Below are 15,826 nucleotides of genomic sequence, written 5' to 3'. Positions count from 1 at the left end.
TAACAAACTATGATTTATTTATTTATTTATTTTTTAAAACAAGTTTTATTTTTCAAGACAAACAATACATAAATACACATAAACACAAAACATAAAAATATAAAAAATCTCTTTTCTGAAAGTTGCTTAATCCCGGGTTAAAACTCTTGGTACAGACACAAATTCAATTTCATATTCATTTTACATACCATTTCATATCTTCTTAACATTTTCAATTTTCTATATAACTTCTCCTCTCCTTTAAATTTTCTCAATTTTATTTTATTTTATTTTATTTATCTCCTCTCAATTCATATCGTAATATTTATTATTCTTTGTCTGTTCTATTCCAGCCAATCATTTGTTTTTCTTCTTTAAAAAAAAAGAAGAAGTACTTCTCCTATACACTATATGGAGTATGATGCCTTTATCTTTTTCCCCTATATTTATAGTACTTAATATAAAATACATAACATACATTGGGATTCTGTCTGGTACATTCTAAAATTATACTATATTATCAAAAATAATACAAATCTATTCATTAATATTGATATTCATTCATATCTTAGATGTTTAACTCATTACTTTTCAATTAAATCACATGCTTTTATGAGAGCCCTATTTTTCAAAATTATTCCCCCCACATCACATATTATAGCTCAATATTTCATTGAAATGTTCCTCCTTCTTCTACTTCAAATCTCATTTCACAAAGGGTTTGCTAATATACCATCTTCTAATTATTAATATTAACAATCATTTATATCTTAAACATTTTATCCATTTCAATTGAATATCATTCCTTTGTGGGAACACTTATGCTTTCCACGATTATTACCCCCCCATATCACAATCTTGAATCATATTTCATTACAGTACTCCCTTTTTCTTAACAAAAATTTCACTTGTTTATGTTAAATATTTTATCACATTTTAAACTACATATTATTTCTAATTTTCTATAATTACTTCTAAATACAGATATAAAAATGCAATCTTATGTACCTTTCTAGAATCCCATTAACAATAAGACTTATCCATTATCTCTGAAAAACTTTTGCTTCTTAATATCTTGCTCCCCACCATTAAGGCTTCTCATCCCTTCCTTTCTCCCTTGCTTCTTCTTCTCCTTGTCCTCTTTAACCCCTTGTCTCCCCACCTCCCTTTTATTCTGCTTTCCCCCTTTCTGTTGTTTTTTAACATAATGTCCCTTTTTCACCTTATTCTTCTCTTTTTGGGCTGTTTTTCCAGATCTTAAAGACCTCCTCTTTTTCCCTTCTCCAATCAAAGTCCTTTTCTCATCAAAGATGGCTTCTTCTTCTTCTTTGTCCCCATTATCCTCATTCTGCTTCACATAAATATAAACCGCCATTTCTAAGTATTGGAAAATAGTGCCGTCCATCTTCCCCTCCTTGTTTTTCTCTTTCAAATTTTTGATATATAAGTTCCAATTCATCCATAGATGATGCCATTGTGTAGAGAAAAAGTTTTTCCAAACAACCACCCAGATGATTTAATCAGAAGTAATTTCCAAAGGTTCCAAAATCACCAAACAATCCAAACAGACTGTTTCTTTTAGATACCTTCTTCTTCTTGACTTTCTCTTTCTGGGGTTAAAGTAATCACAAATCCTTTTCAAATATATTTTTTGGAAGTTTTTAAACTCTTTGCAATTCTAGGCAATCTTCTCCTTATTTTCAAATTTTGCTCAGATTTTTTTTCACTCTCCCTTCCCACTCACAGCCAAAAAGATTTTCCCGCTGTCACTTTAGGAAGGAGAGTCGAACAAAGAAAAAAAAAACTTTTCCTTTTAAAGTATTCGCAGCTTGTAACTCTCGCAAGGAACAATAGATACTTAACAGCTTTCAAGGTTCCAAGTCACTTTCTCCCGTCTTGTCCCAGTTAGAAACAACTTTCACTTTTCTTTCAGCTTTCTCCCTCCTGCACTTGCTTACCCGGCTGCAGCTTTCTTCGTGGCGGCCATTGCTGACCACCGTTCCTCCGCCTCGGGAAAAGGGAGTTTAGCCGGCTGGGGAGGGGTTTGCGGCACCCCAAACCCCTTGCCAGATCCCCTATCTTCCGCTGCCTCTACAGGGCAGCTGTATCCCCCAGATCCAAATGGATCGGGGGAACCTTGGCGGTGAACGCAGCAGGGATCGCACAGTGGCAAATCCCTGCCGCCGCCGAAGGCTAGCAAACCGGAAGTCCAACAAACTATGATTTATTGACTATAACAAAAATAGGTTATGTCCATCCCTGTTATTAGATTGCTTTTGACACACTAGTCCTCGAAGAACAAAGTGAGCAAGCAGCAAAGTCATTGTCTCCTCCATTCCTGTGAAATGAAATGTGGAAAAAAGATGAGAGGGAAGTTTTCAGTGACTCTGCACTCTGCTCCAGTAACTGCTTTTTGGAACTGGAATACCTTTCTGAAAGATGAAATCAGGATGACAAGAAAGGGCCAGTCCTGAAGCCTGAATATTGATCATTGTCAATAGTATGGACACAAGTTTTCAATCAATGGAATGACCCCTATTGGATATCATATAGACTACAATTTATAAAACTGCATCTTTGTGGGTAATATATGAGCCTATTACTCAAAACAGTGATATATATTTTAGTGCTATTTTTTCTGTGATACATAAATGGCAATATGTTTTTGGGTTAATAACGTTTGGCACTAGGATAGTATGACTTTACATATTTCCTCTAAGCATTCACACTAATCTTGCTTAACAACATTCCTTTGAAAGGAATGAAAGTGTACTAAGAAATGAAAGTATACTAAGCATTGCTTGCGTTTGAACTATTGCAAAATATTATATGAGATACTTGTCCAAAGATTTAAAAACCTGATTGCTAAGATTATGATTTTTCAGATATTGTAAATTAATTTGCAGAATTATGTACTATTAGGTCTATGCTTTACTTCAATATCAATGTGCATAAAATTTGTAAAAATGAGTTTGTAAAATGAACTAAATCATATTAAAATTGGCATTTTTTCTTCTGTGCCTTTATGAGTGCTTTCGTGCAAATATGAGATTGTTATGGTAGAATTTATTTGTTATAGGAAATGTATCAACACAGAGCTTAAAATATGAATTTCCAGAAAAATAAACAGCAATTTTGAAAAAAGAATAGTTTATTGTCAGAAAATGTAATTTCTTATGTGTATTGTAGACTACAAACATTACATATTGTTTAAGATTTCTGCATAATTTCCTGAAACAAGTTATCAACCTATCATTTTTGTGTTCATACTAAACAATCTGTGCCCAGATAAGTTATTTCAGAGGTATTTCCTTTCTTAAACAAAATAAAATGATCATGGGCCAGTGAGGAACTTCCACCTGGCTTCCCCTTCCTCCCGCCCTCCCCTTCTATATGTTTAACATGAGATTCATGGGTAAGATGATCAATATGCAGATATCATCCAGTTTTTTATCCTTCTTTAGTTCTGGATGGAGTTGCATTACCCCAGACAGGTCAGAACACAATCTGAGGATCTTCGTAGTCTCATGTTTCCTGCTTGAAGAGCAGGTGGCACCATAATGAGAAGACCTTTTGCACACTTCTAATTGTGCCCATTCCTGGAATGGAAGGCCCTGCTCAAGCTGAGTCATGTCTTGTAATCTCTCATTTAGACTATTACAAGGTGTGCTACATAGCTCTACCTCTGAAGAGCATTCTGAAACTTCAACTGTTGTAGAATGCAGCTGCATGGATAGTAAATAGTGCCAGAGTGTTTGTATTTGTGCCTAATGTTTCAAATCCTGTTTGAGTTTATCTTTATTTCCGCCGGAGGGCGAACTCCACGGGGTGCGGAAGGCAAACTCAGCGGGTGGCCAGATTGTATTATTGGCTTTCTGTAATCTCTTTTAGCTTTAAGATAGTTTTTCATATTTGTTCTGTGGCAATCTCCTGTCTGTCCCTTTTGTAATTTATATTTTGTGTCTTTTGTCTGTTTTGCTTATTTGGTATGTCCTGTGTTTGTAAGGGTTTTCTAAATTATCTTTTGTTTTCCTTTTCCTATTTGTCTAGTTTTCTTAATTACTTAGGCTTTTGTCTGTAGGGATTCTTTAATACTTTTTATTTGACTCCTTTTCCTATGTTTGTTTGTTTTCTGGCTGACCTGATGTTCCCTTGGGCTTTTCCTGTTTTTTTGTGACACTACAGCCTTCGTGAAATTCCCTTTCCACAGCTTTATTATTCACACAGTTATAGTGACATATTCCAAAGCTTTTTCGGGCTTCATGACCTCTGGGTGCGTACGTCACAGCAGATCTTGTCTAAAAATACGCAACGAGCAGATTCCATTTCGATTCGAAACGTCAAAGTCGGAATGTCCAGATAGGCGGAGTCACTGCGGCCCTTTTACGCGCATTGAATCTGTGGAGAAGAAGCGGAAGTGACTCCCGTCTGTGAGATATAATGGCGGCTGTGGGGTGGTGCAAATACTAAAGTCTCCGAAGTCTTCCTGGGTAAGAGGCCTCTTCGGTCTCTTTCTTAACCTGTGTTGATCGGAAGGTAGGTTGTAGAGGTTTGATGGTGCTATCCGGACCGCGCCGACCGCGTGTGGTAATACACTAGCGCTCCCATCGCAGTGGAGGGAAGCAGGGCGGAAGGCCGTTGAATGTAAACAATCGGCCCGCGGAGGGGATTTAGAAGCGAAGCTTAGGTATTGAGTCGTGGGCTGACAGTACGCGTGTATGTAGCCTGGATGTGGGGAGGGGTGGTGGGAAAGGCCGTGAGGATGGAAGAAAACCAGATCCCGAACTAAACTTGGAGTAAAAGTGGGTGGATGATCAGGCTAATCTGGACTGGTGAGGAATTACGTAAACTGCATAATTTGGGGTTTTTGAAACGGAGCGCTGGTTTGGAGTGGTTAAATCGGAGAAAGGTCGCGTACTGAAGGAGATTTGTAGATTTGCGGATTAATCATCTCTTTAGGTGGCGAAAGCACTCGGCAGGTAGGCGCCTCTGCTCCCAGTTTGGAATCGCCTCAGAATCCGTTCCTGAGAGCGAGACGGTTTGTATTTCGGCTGCACTGGGGAAGAATCGGGTAAACCAGATCGCCATTCCGTCTTGTTTAATCATATCATGGTTTATTTGTTTGGGCATTGTACTATGTGACCACGGCTGAGTTTACTTGGGAGTGGGAGAAAGGGCAAAGCGGATTTTTAAAACGATTCTTCACACTTGTTTGTAGCAAGCAATGACAAAACTAGTGCAGAGTGATAATATTTTGTCTGAAGTTCAGCTTCACCTTTCAAACCTGCTAATTGTATATAACACCCTAAAGACATAGGTTTTATTCTTCACCGCAGCCTGTTTTGGCAAGCAGCTGATGGCAAAATCAGCAGAAAACTTTAGATAAACAACAGATAAAAGATAATCACAGCAAACAAGAATCATGTGATTTGTAAATGATTATTGCATGGAAATCAATTATTTGTCATTGGAATTAGTTTTATTATACAATTCTCATATAGTCATTAACTGTAATAAATGTAAAAAATATCAAGTTTGTTAATTTTCAACTAGACTGGAATTTTTCTCTGCAGTATTGCAGTTTCTAATGGAAAACAAAACTTGGTGTTATAAAGGCAAGTTTTTTTTACATGTTATGTAGGCCCTAGTAGGATTGAGCATGTGTATAATATGCATTTCATAAATAATTCAAAGCTCTAGTTACTGGAGCAATAGTAATCTATGGGAAACAATTATTTCTGTATATAGAATGTATAAAAAGTAGTTATTGCTGGTCATGCTACTTTTTTTGAAGACCATGTCTGTAATAAACCACAAATCTTAATAGACAGGTAGAATTGTAATTTATGTGCACCAGTTATTTAGATAAGCACTTGCAAGGCCTGATGAGTACAGTCTATTAAAAACTTATTTATCAAGCGGTATGCTCTTGAATTCATCTTTACTCCCTCTCTTGAAGCACCTCTATTATTTTTAGTTTATTTTATCCTTTTTTTCTTGATGGATATAGTTTCCAACATAATGTTGATTGCAATCCTTTATTATTTTCTAAAGTTACTTTGAAATTTCTGAATACCAAAGGTGTTCTTATAAATGAAAATGTTAAAGGCTATTTTTGCTTAATTTATTATAAGTAAAAAATATAAAATTAGAAGTTACATAAGGCAGAATTTGATGAACATCAGAGAGAGTTCTCCATAGATGCTTCATTGACCACCTCAGTTATATTAAACATATTGTAATGGATTTCTGAATATGGATGAATAGAGTTACAAATTCTGTTACTGAACAGTAGACCAAAATACATATTGTTAGAAACTTATTATCTTCTAATCACATTTATGATAGTGATTTTAATATGAAAAAAAATCAGAAAATCTATAATATTAGAAAAAGGAGTTGCTTGATTATGGTTTTTATTTGCCTGATTAAAGGAAGATAGAATAATGCAAAGTATTGAAATGCAAGACAGCTAGTCATAGAGTTTAAGGGGAGAGATAAAGAAGTACATATTTATAAATAAATTTTAAATAACACAATAACAGCAACACAGAATATGTATAGTTTTAGAAATAACATTTCTCAGTATCCAGTGTTCCGATACTATGAACTCAAGCCATTTATAATTTATGTTGCAATTCTAAATCTTATCTGGAAATAACCTGTTAGTGTACTTATTTCTGAGTAAATTATAAGATTACATTGCTAAGCCTCTAAACCAGCATTTCATATTAGACCTTGAAATAGAAACGTAGCCCTTAATATGAAGAATATTTCAATCCATTATAGTTTCTAATGTAATTTTCAATTTTTACATGGTTGCCAAAGTCATCTTTAGGCAAAATGCCAAGATAGCACTCTAAAGAATAAAAATACAATATGTTTCCTGCTGAAGCCTATTATTAGCCTCTTCTTCCAGTCTAAAGGTAATAGAAGAAGACCTTGCAAAATTAATTACATTGCAGAATTACTTTCTGTTAGGCACTTGCTTTAGAGAACTATATGATGAAAAGAAAGTGATTTCAATGAGAACATAAAACAAAAATAGATATTGGTTTTGGGTTAAATATTAAAAGTGTTATAATGCACTTTATAATAAAAGAGCCTCTTGATAAAAGGAAAGCAAGAAACCTACCTTGTTTGTTTTTCCTTTCATTAAACTCTAATGGGTATTTTGGAACTCTTTATTAAACAAAATTGGAATGTAAGATTTCATCATAACCTACTCTTTTAGAATATGTGGATTATTGCATTCTCTTGATATGCAAGAGAAAATAAGATAACTCTGATTAATAGACCAGAATGCAAAGTCACTAGTTTAATGCTGAGATTAATATGCAGAAATACAATCTGAGGCCAGTCAATAATAGCAATAATTAAGAGAACAACATTGGTGAGGTATTTTGATATTTTAATTTTTATATCATTTCCTTAAAATTATTGGTAGGAATATGTTCAATGCTGTGAGTTAATTGCAAAAATAATAAAAGTGAATAGAAAGCAAAGTTAAAAGATTACCAACAATATATTTTAATTAAATACAATGTTGTGTCTTTCTATCAATATCAGTGGAGAGACCAATTTCTTATTTTGAGACACTGGCTTATTTAATGTACAAAAAGTGGAGTGTCATTGTAAACAGATGATGCCTTGTATCACATTGAAAAATATACTGCTAAGAAAGTTTTCAGTTTAGCTGAATCTTCTTTCAGGAACACTAGCACTTTATGTGCTGCAGGGGTCTAATTTGAGGGACTATATTACCAGGAATGAGTAGATTAAGACCAGACTTTGGTTGCTTTTCAGGGCAGCAGAAAATAAACTGTTGCTGCTGAATAAGCTTAAGAAAGCAAGGCATCATAGCATGAAATGATCTGAAAGACAAAAGAGTGACCAATGGTTGCAGTGGGATAAATGAGATATGTTGGAATAGAAATGTGCATTCATGCTCATGGGATTTACAGCAATTGTGTGTATTGTGGATGTGTAAAAATCTGGATTTAATTTGGATTCCTGAATGCTCAGTCCAGGGAAAAGCACAGCTTGTTTAAGGAATGACTGACATATGCTATGTCATGCCCATGTGCACTTTGTCTTTTTTGTTCACAGGCCTAATGTTTAATAATACTAGTTTGTTAGGATTTCTTAATGTAAATTATGTTTAATATGGCTATTGCATAGTTGTAAAAATGGGTTTGATTTAGTTCATATGTGGGATATACCAATTAGCCTAGCCCCTGAGATCAATTACAATATGTTTTATTTATGTTTCCAGAGAAAATGCTACAGTGCAAAGGAATGTTTAAAGGTCATGAATCAAATGAATAAGAAAGCATTTAGAAGAAAAATGGCAGCCAATCAGATAATTTATTGTACATTTATATAATTGTCTATAACACCTGATTGTTGATACATCTGTATTGGTGAATATGTTTTAGGTACAAGAAAGGCCTTAGGCTTGGGAGCTGAAGAAATATTACTGTTAAGTTATGAATAGGTTGGTGGACATGTGTCTGAAACACATGTCCACCAACCTATTCATAACTTAACAGTAATATGGTTTAAAAATGGTTTAAAAATACAAATTGTCTGCAGAGCTGAATGGTTGCAGATGAGAACAAAGTAGTAAATATTATGCAATGTGTTAATGTGTTGTTGGTAATGTGGAAATTTGATCCATGCAATTCTCCTGTGGTTACTAATATGCGCAGTATACTTTAGAATGGCTTGGTGTGATCTGGAGAAAAACATTACAGAACATTACAGAATTTCCCAAAATGTATATCTGGAAATAATGTGCACATAATTTTATTGGTAATGTCTCTTAAACAGCTGAGACACTAGTAACTCCCAGTATTTCAGAAATGCAGGCAAGGATATTCTTACCATGAAAGTGTTGGTACCAGAACAATAATACAATTGAAGCTATTTTGTCTGAGCTTTGCAAACCTTATCAATAGAATAGACTGCTATGGTATATCTGAAATTTCCTGAAATTTTGTAACTATTTTTGATAGTTTAGATCAGGGGTCACCAACTTTTTGGACTTCAGGGACCACCAAAGTCATAATTTTAAATCTCCCAGACCAGAGACCCTGGGAAAATCTCAAAAAAAGTCTGCAGGAAAATTCCCCACCCTGTTTTCCTACCAATCGATCATTCTTTATTTGGGATCACAGGAAACTGTCTCCAGCTCCATTCTCAGGGGAAGAGAGAGAGAGACTTTTGCCTTCATGCAAGGAAAGCAGCAGAAGTTTTTCTGCCAGAAATGAGTCTTTGTGAGACTTGTCACACCAGCACAGTCTCTTGGAGCAGGATGCCTTGCAGGGTCCCAAAGATTCATTTCTGGCAGAGTTTGGAGGAGAGAAAGACTTTTGTTGCTTTTCTTGCGTGCAACCAAAAGCAGAAGAAGAAAGAAGCAGAAAGAAAGCCTGGTGACCAGGCCAGGCGCGTGGGGTGAGTGGGGCAAGTTCCCCCCTCCTCCCTTTCCTCCCTCCCCTCACTACCTCATGTTGTTCGCAAGCCTTGTGTTCCTGCAGGCCATGTTGGCGGCGCAGCTTTGTGTTCCTGTGCAGCCTGGATTAATTGCTTTGCGGGCGTGCTTTGGGGGTGACATTTCTCTGCAGACCACCAAAATATACTTGCCCGCCCACTGGTTGGCAACCACTGGTTTAGATGTCATATTAGAAATGAGGTAGCAGGTTTTCTGTCAATGTCTCAATGAAGTACAAGTACAAGTCTTTAATTTGTTAATTGATAATTACTTTAGATGTTATACATATGTTCTGTATAACTGAATTTGTGATAAGTATTTTTCATTATTTGTTTCATGCAATTTATGTTCCAGTCAAAAGACTCTGGAAATAATCTGTAAAATGATGTAAAATGATAAAAATATTAAAACTATGTGTTCCAGAAAACTAATTTCATAATATATTCTTCCACTGTTGTATCTTCTCCCTATCACTGGTATTCAGAATGTATTGTCTCTGAGCACAGTTCTCATAATATGGTTAACTACCGTGTTTCTCACATAATAAGGCCGGGCCTTATTTTTTTTTGACCCCCGAAAAAACGGCTAGGACGTCTTTTCGGGGGTGACTTAATCCCCCTTGCATCCTCGGGTGGGTGGGTGGGCGGCGACAGCTTGGATATTCGGGAGACCTTCGGGTTCGGGCCACCGTTGCTTTCCCTTCTCCCTTGCTGCCGTGGCGTTAGAGCAACGCCGCGGCGTTTGGCGCAGCCACGTGCGGCCAGTCCTCCCTGCAACCGGAGCCTTGAGGAGACACTTGGCTTCAGGCGCTCCCGTCTTCCCTTTGCTTTCGAAGGTAAGCGAATTATTTTACAAAGCCTCCCCTGCCCGAGAGGGCAGCCCAACCCCACGTGGGGAGGCTAATTTCCCGGGGCCTCTTCCATTCCTTCCCGACCTCCCTACACTGCGCGCCTCTGACGCGCCGGTCCCTTCAGCCCAGCGAGCTCTTCCACCTCAAAGAAAGGCCAGGCGGGCTGCTGCAGAGCAGCAGCAGCGGGTCTGGGCCGCTCGCAGCGGAAACAGCCACCACCCTTAGCCCTTGGCGGGAGAACAGGCGAGGTTAGCGCCCGCCAGCCCGTCCTTCCTGCCTTTGGAGGCACCTGCACCAGCGCCTCCACGGCTCGGTTTCCCCTACGGCGGGTCCTCCTTTTTGTGCGGAGTGCTGTGGGGAAGGCGCTCGCCCGAGAGGATCTCTCCCTCTCTCTCCCCGCAAGGTCAACGTCTGCACTGCGGAGGAGAGGCTGCAGCCAGTTCCTCCTGCTTGCTGAGAGGTGAGGAAGCGCGGCGCTCGCCCGGGTGAGATTTGAACGAGGGGCAGGAAGGGGCACACACACGCTGCTCACTTTCCCAGCTCTGCCCAGCATTTACGGCTCTGGCGCGGCCCTGGCAGGATGAGCGGAGGGTCCGGCGGGAGGCGCTCGCTGCCCGCCAGGGCTGCGCCAGAGCCGTAAATGCTGGGCAGAGCTGGGAAAGCGAGCGCGGTGTGTGCGTGCTCGTCCTGCCCCTCGTTCCCAAATCTCACCCGGGCGAGCCGTGGCTTCCTCACCTCTCAGCAAGCAGGAGGAACTGGCTGCAGCCCTCTCCTCCGCAGCGCAGACGTTGACCTTGCGGGGAGAGAGAGGAGAGATCCTCTCGGGCGCGCGATTCCCCGCAGCCCCTCGCTGACGAAAGGAGGACCCGCCGTAGGGGAAACCGAGCCGTGGAGCGCTCGGTGCAGGTGCCTCAAAGGCAGGAAGGACGGGCTGGCGGGCGCTAACCTCGCTGCTCTCCCGCGTTGGGCTAAGGGTGGTGGCTGGTTTCCGCTGCATGGCGGCCCAGACCCGCTGCTGCTGTCTCTGCAGCAGCCCGCCTGGCCTTTCTTTGAGGTGGAAGAGCTCGCTGGGCTGAGGGACCGCGCGTCAGAGGCGCAGTGCAGGGAGGTCGGGAGGAACGGAAGAGGCCTCGGGAAATTAGCCTCCCATCGTGGGTTGGGCTGCCTTCCCGGGCAGGGGAGGCTTTGTAAAATAATTCGCTTTACCTTCAAAGCAAAGGAAGACGGAGCGGCTGAAGCCAAGTGTCTCCTCAGGCTCCGGTTGCAGGGAGGAGCCCTGACTGGCCGTACGTGGCTGCGCCAAATGCCGCGGCGTTGCTCTAACGCCGCGGCAGCAAGGGAGAAGAGAAAGCAACGGTGGGAGGTCTCCCGATATGAAGTGCCTCACCAATGCAGGTAGCACCATATCCGGGCATGCAACAAAAGTACTTCCTAACGGCAAGCCCCCCCGCTCCTCCCCCATTTCGCATGTTTAATATGGGGCTTAATTTGGGGGGAGGGGCTTAATTTGATTTTATGCCAATAAAACATGGTGGGGCTTCCTATTGGTGGAGGCCGTATTGTTGGAGAAACACGGTACTATCTATTGATAGATCTAGATTCCATATTTTTTTCATTTTCTCTTAAGCCTATTTAAATTACAAAACTACATATTCTGACAGTTAAGTCAATTATTTAATTGATTGTTTTGAACATTTTACAATGTATTTACATGTTTATTATCTTGATTAAAAAGAGACCATTTTATAATTGTAACAAATCCACTGCCAAGCTCAGTAACAGCAACTGAGATTCTTGGCTGTATTGCATTATTTGTTTCTGATTATTGTTTAACTGTTGTTTAACTGTTTAACTATTGTTTAACTGTTTAACTTTAAATGTCTAGTGATAACATTCAATGTTATTCTGTAAATGCTAACTTTGTTTGGGATTTTGTTAAAAAAATTCAAGTACAAGAACATAATCACATACATGTATTGATCATTCTGTCATTATGTTTACTAGAATTTTTGAAGAATGATATGTTGTTTAAACTAGACATTGATTCTCTGTACATTTTAAAATGTTTAATAATTTTATCCTTTATAATGTTCTCCCTGTTTATCCATAAAGAATGACTCAAGGATAAAATTATAATTTTGTAGTTGCTTTAAATAAATGTGATAGTATATTAGCATGTTTCAAATTTTTACTAAACCAGAGAAATTTAGCAATATTTTACTAATGAAAATTTCATATTTTTATATGTATTTAACAAGTCTTCTAAAATTCAGATATCTTAAGTTGGAGGCACTGTTTGGTATAAGTAGTGATGTAACTAATTTTGAGAAATAAATTTAGAAATTTTAAGATTTCCCAAGGCTTTAACGACTCAATCCAAAATGCAAAGTAATGGCTAATATTTTCCATCCTGAAACTTGGGGTGGCTAGACTTCTAATAATCAAGAAAATAATGCTCACAAGCTACACATGTAACATCCTGCCCTAGATTTCCTTTTAACAAGTAATTAGCAATTAGGGTTACTGACCGGTAAGCCAATAGACTAGAATATAAAATAAGACCAGACCCCACTTCCTACTACCATAGCACTGATGATATTACCTAGTTTGATTATTGAATTGTCTGCAAGAAAACAATCAAACTCAAGAGAATACGAAGGACCTCTTATTTCAATCCTAAATTGCAAATATTCTCTTCTCTTGTAAGTATGTAACAAACACATTATTTCAAAAAGTTTTACGGAGTTCATTTATCTTTAGTTAAGTTTAATTAAAATAATTTTAATTCAGCAGATTATAGTTTTCCTTTTGAAAGTGTTTTTTTGGCCAGATTTCCAATGTTTAGAAATGCAGGCAAGGAGAAAGATTTCAAGTCAAATTCAGCTGATGGTTATGCTGTGAATGGGATCCATATATTTTTATGGCAATGAATTGCTTTTGTTATTTTCTGGAATTATTTTAGTTTTTTACTTGTCATTTGATTTAGAACTCTGAGATTTCCTAGTAGTCCCTGGTGCAAATACTAACCAGACCTAACCATACTTATTTCAAGATCAGTCAAGGTTGATAGATTAATATAATAGTTGGTTTATAGTTGCTTGCCCTACATTTTTAGATATGTGGTATTTGTTAGATTTTATTTAAACTTTATATGCTCCTGCTCATATGCCATGGAACCTGGGAGTAAAGGAATTTGAGATGTGATACAACTGGAACCATCCCTTATAGTCTTTTTCATGTTCAACAGATGTAAAACTTTAATTCAGGACAAATAAAACTGAAGGGCATATTCAGAAGTGCAAAGCCAGACATAAGAAGATTTTCTGCTTTATGCATAGCCAAGATAGGATTTCTTAAAAAAGAATAGTTCATAAAGAATTAGGATAGAGAGGTTTGGATGAATTCAGTTTTTCCCATGTTCTGATGCTTCTCTAATTGGCACACCTGTCACTATGAGTTCATTGTTGTTTTCAGATGTGTTTCCTTTACCGCATTCCGTTATTGCATCTCTTGCATCTGATGATGAGGAGAGTAATAGAAGAGAGTGTTTTCTTTATATACTCTCTGTATAATATATACTGCAGAGACAGTTTGGTATAGTGGTCATGGTGTGGGCCTTGAAAAGAGGAGGCTATGAGCTGTCATAGGCATGGAATCTGGCTGAGTAACTTTGCCCAGTCATTCTCTATTAGCCCATCTCACTGGGTGGTTTTTGGGGGGAAAGGTTTGTTTGTTTGTTTGTTGTTAGGGTTATTAGACATTGCATTAGACAGTGTTCACCACTTGGAGTTTTTATAGATATATACTATAGGATAAATATGTAACACATAATCAATGTATCAGCATGTGATGCATGTAATGCCAACAAATTAGTAAATATTATATAAAATGACCTCCTGCCTGGATTTTAAAATTGAAGCAGATGGAATCCTGTAAATATTTTAAATTTTTTAATCTATACGTTGTCATTCAAATGTTATTGCATCAATTAAACAGTTACATTTTTTTTACAGAGCAATTATGTCATCTTTTCAAGAGGCTTCATCTTCAAACAGCACCCTCCAGACTTCAAATTTTGCACATGTTATCTTTCAAAATGTAGCAAAAAGTTATCTTCCTAATGTGTATCTTGAATGCCATTATACTCTGACTCCCTATATACACCCTCACCAAAAAGATTGGGTTGGTATTTTCAAGGTAAGCAGTCTCTGTAATATTTTAATATATAATGCTTTTTTTAAAAAAGAATGACTGGGTAATGGTCAAGTGAAAATGTCAAGTGACTTTTATCTTAAAATATTGATGCTTAAGGAGTAATTTTATTGGTTAATTTTTTATCTTTTTGAGGCCATGTTTATTTATTACCGAATAATCTACATATCAGCTGTCCAATCAATTTAATGCAAATTCTGGCATAAGATCCTAAGAGAGATGATTTTATAAAAGTGACCTCTGTCTCTCCTGTTAATAGACACACATATGCACATACAATGTTTCTTGGGTCAATAAAAAATAAGCGGGAGATTAATTATTTAACTTGTTCATAAAAGAAAAGGATTTTATTTGCCTATGACTCATTAAATGCTTTACTTTATTATAATATAAACTATTATACTTTATTGCCTCATCCAGCATCTTTATAGCTGAAACATTTCTAGGAATAGATTTTTCAAAAATAATAAACCTTAGGGGCATAGCCTTGTGTCCAAACACAGTAGAATGAAGTTCCATATGATGGTAATATTATCACAAATTACTTAGAAAATCACTTTTAGATTTGTTGATTTTTAATAAAACAAAACAAAATCTTATACATGAGTTTAGTAAATATTGTATGTATGTTCTAGGAATATTTTTATACCTTAATAGAATTCCAGTTTGCAGTTAACTAGAATAAAATACACTGACTACATATTATTAATGTCATAAATATTGTCAGTGTTAAGAAAAACATTAAAGTTTTTCTTATATTCCCCAAGAAGAGTAGTACTTTTAAGCAAGCAAGTAGGTGGAAATGCAAGATTAACTTCTATTGCTTTTGATTTGTAGCAGCTGACTACATGCTGAAATTAATTACCATAGTTTTTGGAGTGTAAGACGCTCACAAGTATACGACGCACCTTGCTTTTAGGGAGGAAAACAAGGAAAACAAAACGGCCTCCCAGCAATTTGCCTCCTTGCAACAAACAGCAAACAGCCTGGTCAGCTTCAGCACAGTCTGATTAGCACAAGCAGCTGATTGTCAGTTGGTTCGGCCTCGCGATGATCAGTTGTTTCAGGCTGCAGGGATCTCCATTGCCTATTAGCCACATGCCCCATTTTCAGCCTCTGCATGCTCTGTTTTTGGCCTCTGCGTGCCCCATTTTCAGCCCGATCTGGGTGGCGGGGATTGGAAAGGGTGGAAAATGGGGTGCATGGAGGCCAAAAATGGAGCATGTGGAGGCTGAAAATGGAATGCAGAGACCGAAAATGGAGTGTGTGGAGGCGGCAATAGGGATGGCAAT

The 15,826-nt window shown here is 37.9% G+C and overlaps 1 protein-coding gene across 6 annotated transcripts in view; it reads left to right on the top strand.

Annotated features, from left to right (window-relative positions):
- Nucleotides 1–4,387: 4,387 nt before the first annotated feature.
- TAX1BP1 (Tax1 binding protein 1) overlaps nt 4,388–15,826 on the top strand; it is a 39,486-nt gene continuing 28,047 nt past the window's right edge. For 2 of the 6 annotated variants that reach the window (XM_087947794.1, XM_087947791.1), the window contains exons 1-3: nt 4,388–4,528; nt 4,939–5,050; nt 14,336–14,519. In XM_087947794.1, coding sequence (XP_087803920.1) covers nt 14,343–14,519 — 177 coding nt within the window. In that variant the 5' untranslated portion in view covers nt 4,388–4,528; nt 4,939–5,050; nt 14,336–14,342. The remainder of the gene's footprint in view (nt 4,529–4,938; nt 5,051–14,335; nt 14,520–15,826) is intronic. The other 4 variants (XM_087947795.1, XM_087947792.1, XM_087947793.1 and 1 more) reach the window with 2 other exon arrangements.

This window comes from Notechis scutatus, chromosome Z (genome assembly GCF_049901735.1).
Source record: "Notechis scutatus isolate UNSWTSFEM ecotype Mainland chromosome Z, rNotScu1.2, whole genome shotgun sequence".
NCBI lineage: Eukaryota > Metazoa > Chordata > Lepidosauria > Squamata > Elapidae > Notechis > Notechis scutatus.
Note: the sequence above shows the minus strand (reverse complement) of the source record. Positions and strands in the feature narration are given on the sequence as shown.